The sequence below is a fragment of the Populus trichocarpa genome, chromosome 5 (assembly GCF_000002775.5).
Source record: "Populus trichocarpa isolate Nisqually-1 chromosome 5, P.trichocarpa_v4.1, whole genome shotgun sequence".
NCBI classification, from domain to species: Eukaryota; Viridiplantae; Streptophyta; class Magnoliopsida; order Malpighiales; family Salicaceae; genus Populus; species Populus trichocarpa.
In genome coordinates, this window is record NC_037289.2 from 16938503 (window position 1) to 16946328 (window position 7826).

Sequence of the window (7826 nt, forward strand, 5' to 3'; positions counted from 1 at the left end):
ATATTTCTCTCTCTCTCACACACGCGCGCTATTAATATTTTCCATGTATTTTCTTGTTCCCACTCACATCCAAACTTAATTATCTTATTATTATTTGGTATTCCCATATACTCAATATGCATATTTGGTCATATTCATATCCAATTATGACTACCTAATAAATAAACATTATAACACACAAGCCTAGAGTGTATTAAAGGGTATTTATATGAATGTGTGTTGTTAGGTTATATGTTAAGTATAGAAACAGTGTTGAATTGTGTTAAAAGAAACAGTAAAAATATAATATTTTAATGAAATATTGATTACATATATTAAATAATTGTTGTTTTATTTAGTAATATTTCTAAATACTTGCAATAAATTATACAGCAACAAAGGAAATAACTTTACAAGGATATGTAGCAAGGAAATAAAGCTTTAGATTCTTATTTTAGATATCCTATCATAATGTTAAACAAGGAAGTAATCTGCCCATCAATTGGCATCCATCCTCCTAGCGAAACCCAATATATCTTCACAACTTCTGATTTAGTTACTCTTACTTGAACTCCACAACACATAAACAATCCCCACAATGAGACCCCAAAACCTCCGTTTCTTTACCTTTACCATCTTCACTGTTATTATTGTCCTCCAAGTTCACTCAACTCAGCCACCATTCTCATGCGACTCGTCAAACCCATCAACAAAGACCTTCCCTTTTTGCAAAACCACTCTTCCCATCAGCCAAAGAGCCAACGATCTGGTGTCCAGGCTAACATTAGAGGAGAAGATATCCCAACTCGTTAATTCAGCTCAACCGATTCCAAGACTTGGTATCCCGGGTTATCAGTGGTGGTCCGAGGCATTACACGGCGTTGCCTATGCAGGACCTGGCATTCGTTTCAATGGTACTATTAAGAGGGCCACTAGTTTCCCTCAAGTCATTCTTTCCGCTGCTTCTTTTGATGCCAACCAATGGTATCGCATTAGTCAGGTATAACCACCCAAACAAAACGTTAATCTTTCTTAATTTCTACTTGCAAGAATATTAGTGTATAAGTCATTTTTGAATGTGCGAAGGCGATCGGAAAAGAGGCTAGAGCACTGTACAATGCAGGGCAAGCTACAGGGATGACATTCTGGGCACCAAATATCAACATATTTAGGGACCCAAGATGGGGGAGAGGGCAAGAAACACCAGGTGAGGATCCATTGATGACAGGGAAATATGCAGTGTCATACGTGAGAGGGCTTCAAGGGGATTCATTCAAGGGAGGGGAGATTAAAGGGCCACTTCAAGCTTCAGCTTGTTGTAAGCACTTTACTGCTTATGACTTGGAAAACTGGAATGGCACGAGTCGCTATGTTTTTGATGCTTATGTAAGTGTCTCGCATGCCTAATGGCCTTCCCCAGATTTTTTGTTTCAGCTGCTTTCCTTTTGATTCTCTGACTCCTGGGGAGTCAAATTCAAAGAAAGTGAGCTTTATCAACTTTATAGTATTGATAGACGAAACTTTATATATAGTATAAGTAAAAAGAAAAGGAAAGAAAAGAGAATTATTACACTATATAAGTTTCTCGCTAAACATCAATAATATATATATATATATATATATATCATTTTAAGATTTTCTTGTGCACAAAACTTGGCTTATTTGTTATTAATTAAATCAGGTGACCGCGCAAGATTTAGCAGACACATATCAACCACCATTCAAGAGTTGTGTTGAAGAAGGGCGAGCCAGTGGGATAATGTGTGCTTACAATAGAGTTAATGGAATCCCTAACTGTGCAGATTCCAATTTCCTCTCTCGAACCGCTAGAGCCCAATGGGGTTTTGATGGGTATGCTTTTTTACACTTTATCCATTTGCAATGCCCATTAAATTCTTGTTAATAAATTATATTTAATTCTACTCTATATGAGTCAATATTGAGGGAAAATAGCTTGGGCTTGTCTCAAATTCTAATATATCCCTACATGTTTAATTCTATCATATAATATGTTACTGAGTTAACACCAAATTCTAAAAATGAAAAAAAAGGAAAAAAAATTAGCATAGAATACACACACACACACGTGTGATTCAAAAATTTATTTTTGGTTCCTAAAAGGCTAAAACCATATTCAATCACGGATATATAATGGTAAAAGAAAACAAAACTTAACTATTAGTCCTCAACCTATGCACCAGTTCTTAATTGAGTCCCCAACCAATTTTATTTTATCAATTAGGTCCTAACCAAGACACCAATCCCCAATTAGATCTCATCCTTCTGTCTAAATAACTATTTTTATGCCATAAAAAGATATCTTTTTGTAAGATACCTTAACGTTTTCTGTCACAAATTCTTAATAATTAAGTTGGAAGAATGTTATATAGCTGGAGACCCAATTGATAGAGAATATATATGCGAGGATCTAATTAAGAAATGGATAATACTATGCACGCCCGCGCTATGCTACAAGTCCTTTTTTTTTTCTCACAAAAAACATTGTTTAGGTTATGCAAATGCATTTTGAAAAAACAAAAGCAATTAATATTTTGAGTAATAACACCGACGACGACGACTGAGATTAATAAGTTAATTTTATTTTAATTAGATGATAAAAGCAAACATAGTGATAGTGATATTAAACGGAATTCTTATTTTTAAATGGATCACGATACCTTGAAAAAAGAAATGATGAGACCATGAAATTGGATAAAAGTTGAAGAGCATAATATGAAAAAAAATTAATTACATAAAAGAATCTAAAATAAAAAAAATAATAATTAAAATAGTAAGGATGAAAATTAAAATAAAAATAAATTAGAGAGCAACTAAATTTTTTTGATTGGAGGGTTAAATTGAAAAGAAAATAAATAAAACGAAAGGAAAAAAAATGAGAAAAAATTAAAAAAAATAACACAACATAAACTTAGTTTGAAAGGTGAGATTAAAAACCAATAAGACGTTTATAAAAAAGTTAAGAAAAAACGAATTTCAAAGAATAAGGACTAAATAAAACAATATATAAAAAATTAAAATTGAAGTACTAAATCGAAAAGTAATAACAACTATACAAAAGGGCAAAGAATGAAAAAAAAAATTAAAAGAAAAAAGGACATAAATTTTTGTTTGGAGGGTTAAATTGAAGAGAAAAATAACTCTAATAAAAAAAAATTAAGGACCAAATTGAAAATAATAACACAAAATAAACTTGGATTGAAGGGTGAAATTGAAAAAACATTATATAAAAGGATCAAGTAAGAAAAAAGAAATCAAAAAAATAAATACCAAATTGAAAAACATAATATATCACAAATCAAAATTGAAGCACTAAATTGAAAAGAAACAAAAGTCTTATTAAAGAGTCAAGGAAAAAAATAAAAAATCAAAACAAGTACCAAATCACAAATATAAAAAAACAAAGAAGACCAATCAACAATTTTTAGGGGAGGAGAGAGAGAGAAAAAGTCACCTGTTGATGACATGTGCCACACTAGTAGAAAAAGAACGCGACAACGCTTCTAACTAACTACATGATGAACGATCAGGTTTAACCACAAGGAGGTGCCAAATGCACCGCTTAAAGTGCGTGAACACCTTCCACGCGCTAGCCGCTTTTTAAAATCTAATATTATTTTATTTTAAAAAAATAGAAAAATAACAAAATAACTAATATGAAAAGGTATAAATATCCCTCGACTGAAAGCTTTAATTGTATTGGCTTAAAAGACATTTTAGTAATTTAGCCAAAACCTAAAATAGAAAAAAACTAATAATACCTTTTGACCTAAGGCATATATATTTTTTTTGTCTCCAAAGATAATTTAGTATTTTTATTATTCATATAAAACAAAATTACCTCAATATCATCCTAAATAAGGCCATTTGTTATTTGAATGAGAGATGAATTAGTAATTTTACTATAATGGTAAAATATTTCTAGAGCTACAATAAAAACATTATTAAAACCCCTCTTTTCCTGGTTTTTGTTTTTTTTTTTTATTAATATGAGGTTAGCAGAGCTTTTTGTTTTTGTTTTTTATTTTCAGAGAAATTTTAACATACGTGTGATTACCATATTGTTAATGATAATCAGGTACATCGCATCAGACTGTGATGCGGTTTCCATCATCCATGATGCTCAAGGATACGCCAAAACACCAGAAGATGCTGTGGTTGCTGTGCTTAAAGCTGGTATGAGACCTACCTCACTTATGTCATCAGTAGGCAAATATACTAAAATGATTCACTGTAGCCAAAATTCACTATAATAGTGTGCTGACATGCATGGTCTCGGCAAAAAACAAAAATAATAATTGAAAGGTAATGTATACCATTGTTTTTCTTTTTTCTTTTTTTACTTTTTAATTTCAGTATTCATTCTCTTAAATTTTTTGTTTTTTTATTTATTTATTGAAATTTGTTTTTCAATTTAGTCCTTTAATTACAATTTTTCATGTATTTTTTTTAATTTCAGTCCTTTTTTTAATTTTTATTTTATTCTTATTTTTTTTATTAAAGTTTTTTTGTTTCAATTTAGTTCTTTAATTGTAATTTCTCATATGTTTGTTTCTTATCTTGCTTCTTATTTTTTTAATTTTTAATTTTTTTCTTAGAACTTTATTGAAGTTTTTTTTTCTTTCAATTTTATTCTTCAATTATTTTTTTTGTTTTATTTTTTTTAATTTGATCTTTATTTTTTTGATTTTTTTTATTAAAGCCATTTTTCAATTTAATATAACCCTCCAATTAAATTTTTTTACCCCTCTTATTAATGTTTTTTCTCACCCTTATTTTTTAGATCTTTTTGTATAATTAATTTTTTTTTCCTAATTTCATCTTTCAACATTTAATTAATTTATTGGAGATTAGACTACATCCTATCTTATCATTTTGCATTGTTTTTTTTAATATTAGTTTTTATAATTATTTTCAAGTTTTTTTTTGATAAACACATCCTTGTGGTTTTAATTTCGACAATTGAGTTCTTATGATTTGTTGTGTTAAGCATACGGGTTCCCCCTTCTATAATCAATTCGATTTTTCATAAATTTTGATTAGTGAAAGGGCACATGCTGACTCCCTATTGGTTCCAATTTTAAAGAAAAAAATGATTCAAATTTCGAAAAATAATAATAATAAAAAATTATTGTTAAAAGTTTTGCAAAATTTTTATTTGCTTACAACTAGAGATTATATTTCATTTTTTTTATTTTGAAACTTCTTTACTTTATTTTATAAATAAAAATAATAATTTTTATTAATTTTTTTTAAGTGTTACTTTATTTTTTTTTACTTCATTAATGAAGGATTAAATCATGGAGTTATTGATTGAACATACTTGATTCAGTTTTTTATATTTTCATAGGCATGATTTTATAATTTTTACATAAAATTTGTTTCTTTCCTAGTATTTTTCTTTGGCTTTTGAAACTAAATAAAAAAAATAAACTAGAAAAATAAAAAAAATTGTGAAAAAAAATAAAAACAATCCAGCATAAACTAATATAACATTGACAATAAAAAATAATATTTTATTTATTTTGTCTTTTTAAAATAAAGTACAAAAAAATTAATTTGAAAAAAAAATTCAATTTTTTTCATCTGTGGTAATGTATAGCTTTATTTTACATTTTGTCGTTGAGCTCTGTTTAACATACACATGCATGCAGGCATGGATGTCAACTGTGGATCATACTTGCAGCAACACACCAAAGCAGCCGTGGACCAAAAAAAATTAACTATATCTGAAATAGACAGAGCCCTTCATAACCTCTTCTCTGTAAGAATGAGGTTAGGCCTTTTCAATGGGAATCCTACTGGCCAGCAATTTGGGAACATTGGTCCTGACCAAGTCTGCTCCCAAGAAAACCAGATACTAGCCCTCGATGCAGCCCGTAATGGCATTGTCCTTTTGAAGAACTCCGCAGGACTCCTCCCACTTTCAAAATCCAAAACCATGTCCCTGGCTGTTATTGGCCCCAATGCCAATTCTGTGCAAACACTTCTCGGAAACTATGCAGGCCCTCCATGCAAACTTGTCACGCCACTGCAAGCGTTGCAGAGCTATATTAAACACACTATTCCTTACCCAGGTTGTGACTCAGTTCAATGCTCTTCAGCTTCAATTGTTGGGGCCGTGAATGTAGCAAAAGGGGCGGATCATGTGGTATTGATAATGGGTCTGGACGATACTCAAGAGAAGGAGGGACTTGATCGCAGAGACTTGGTGCTACCTGGGAAGCAACAAGAACTGATTATCAGTGTTGCAAAAGCAGCAAAGAATCCAGTTGTTCTAGTGCTTCTTTCTGGAGGTCCTGTTGATATATCTTTCGCCAAAAATGATAAAAATATCGGAAGCATTTTGTGGGCTGGTTATCCTGGTGAAGCTGGTGCAATTGCTCTTGCAGAAATCATCTTTGGTGACCATAATCCAGGTGATATATGCTTCTTTATTTGTGCTCAAGTGGATGAGAAATGGGCTGTCCCAACATATATATATATATATATCAACATTTTGTAGTTCTAATGCTGAACTATACGTTGCAATGCAGGAGGGAAGCTACCGATGACTTGGTATCCACAAGAATTTGTCAAAGTTCCAATGACAGATATGAGGATGCGACCTGAAACTTCTTCAGGCTATCCTGGACGTACATACAGATTCTACAAAGGGCCAACTGTTTTTGAGTTTGGTTATGGCCTCAGCTACTCGAAATATACTTATGAACTAAGAGCTGTCTCCCAAAACAAACTCTACTTGAATCAATCCTCAACAATGCATAAAATCAACAACTTCGACTCAGTTCTGTCCCTATTGGTTTCTGAATTGGGCACGGAATTCTGTGAGCACAACAAATTCCCTGTTAGAATTGAAGTAAAGAACCATGGTGAGATGGCGGGCAAGCATCCAGTTTTACTATTTGCGAGGCAGACGAAACAAGGAAATGGTAGACCAAGGAAACAGCTGGTTGGATTCCATAGTGTGCAATTAAGTGCAGGGGAAAGAGCTGAAATTGAATTTGAAGTGAGCCCTTGTGAACACCTTAGTAGAACTAATGAAGATGGCCTGATGGTGATGGAGGAAGGAACACATTTCTTAGTTGTAGAAGGTCAAGAGTACCCGATTTCCATTGTAATTTGATATGGAGAATCCATTCTTCAAAACTGAAAAACCAGTATTTGAAAGTATTGTGATGGTAGTACCATGTCAATGAACCCAGAGAATGTGGCACGGGGTGTTGGAAAATTTGTTTAATAACATGGTTAATTAACATATTTGAGGTTAAATTAGAAACGAGGTTTATTGGGTTATAAATTTAAAAATTTGTTGGGATTTAATGTTTAATAAATAATATCAAATGAGAAATTGATTTCATTGGAGAAACCCAAAACTTTTTATCTCACCCAGAAGAAAAAACAAAACCTTATTGATATTTATAAAGTAGAAAGTTAAGAAGTTAAAATTGATCCAAAAAGCATCCAAACTTTTAAAAGGAAGATTGATAAAAGTCCTACAGCTAAATCATAACCAATTTTGCAATACATGAATACAATAGAAGCAATTAGAAGATTAAAATATCATAATCTTATATTTAAAATGAAAATCTATTGTCATTGATATAGCTTTACCAGGAAAACACAAAAATCCTTATAATTCAACAAATATGTTTATCACAATCTTCCAAGAAGTAGCATGGATATCATAAATTATTAAAATCTTATAGCTAATTGGAGATTGATAAAAGTCTTACAGCTAAATGAAAATATTCAGGAAATCCTACAGCCAGGCAAAACTGAAGATCCTACAACTAAAATAGTTGTCATGTCAAACTAATTTTGAGGAG

The 7826-nt window shown here is 31.2% G+C and overlaps 1 protein-coding gene across 1 annotated transcript; it reads left to right on the forward strand.

Annotated features, from left to right (window-relative positions):
* Positions 1 to 536: 536 nt before the first annotated feature.
* LOC7486611 (probable beta-D-xylosidase 7) lies at positions 537 to 7255 on the forward strand. Its single transcript, XM_002306547.4, has 6 exons — positions 537 to 979; positions 1066 to 1365; positions 1661 to 1830; positions 4076 to 4173; positions 5652 to 6416; positions 6534 to 7255. Exons 1-6 carry the CDS (start codon positions 578 to 580, stop codon positions 7121 to 7123), a joined length of 2325 nt encoding a protein of 774 aa, XP_002306583.3. The 5' UTR covers positions 537 to 577; the 3' UTR covers positions 7124 to 7255.
* The last annotated feature ends 571 nt before the right edge of the window (positions 7256 to 7826 follow it).

Excerpts from the sequence above, each read along its gene's own strand:
- LOC7486611 (XM_002306547.4), top strand. The coding sequence starts at position 578 with ATGAGACCCCAAAACCTCCGTTTCTTTACCTTTACCATCTTCACTGTT. Across the intron at positions 4,174-5,651 it reads GGTTGCTGTGCTTAAAGCTG|GCATGGATGTCAACTGTGGA; the intron begins GTATGAGACCTA and ends ACATGCATGCAG. Across the intron at positions 6,417-6,533 it reads CTTTGGTGACCATAATCCAG|GAGGGAAGCTACCGATGACT; the intron begins GTGATATATGCT and ends GTTGCAATGCAG.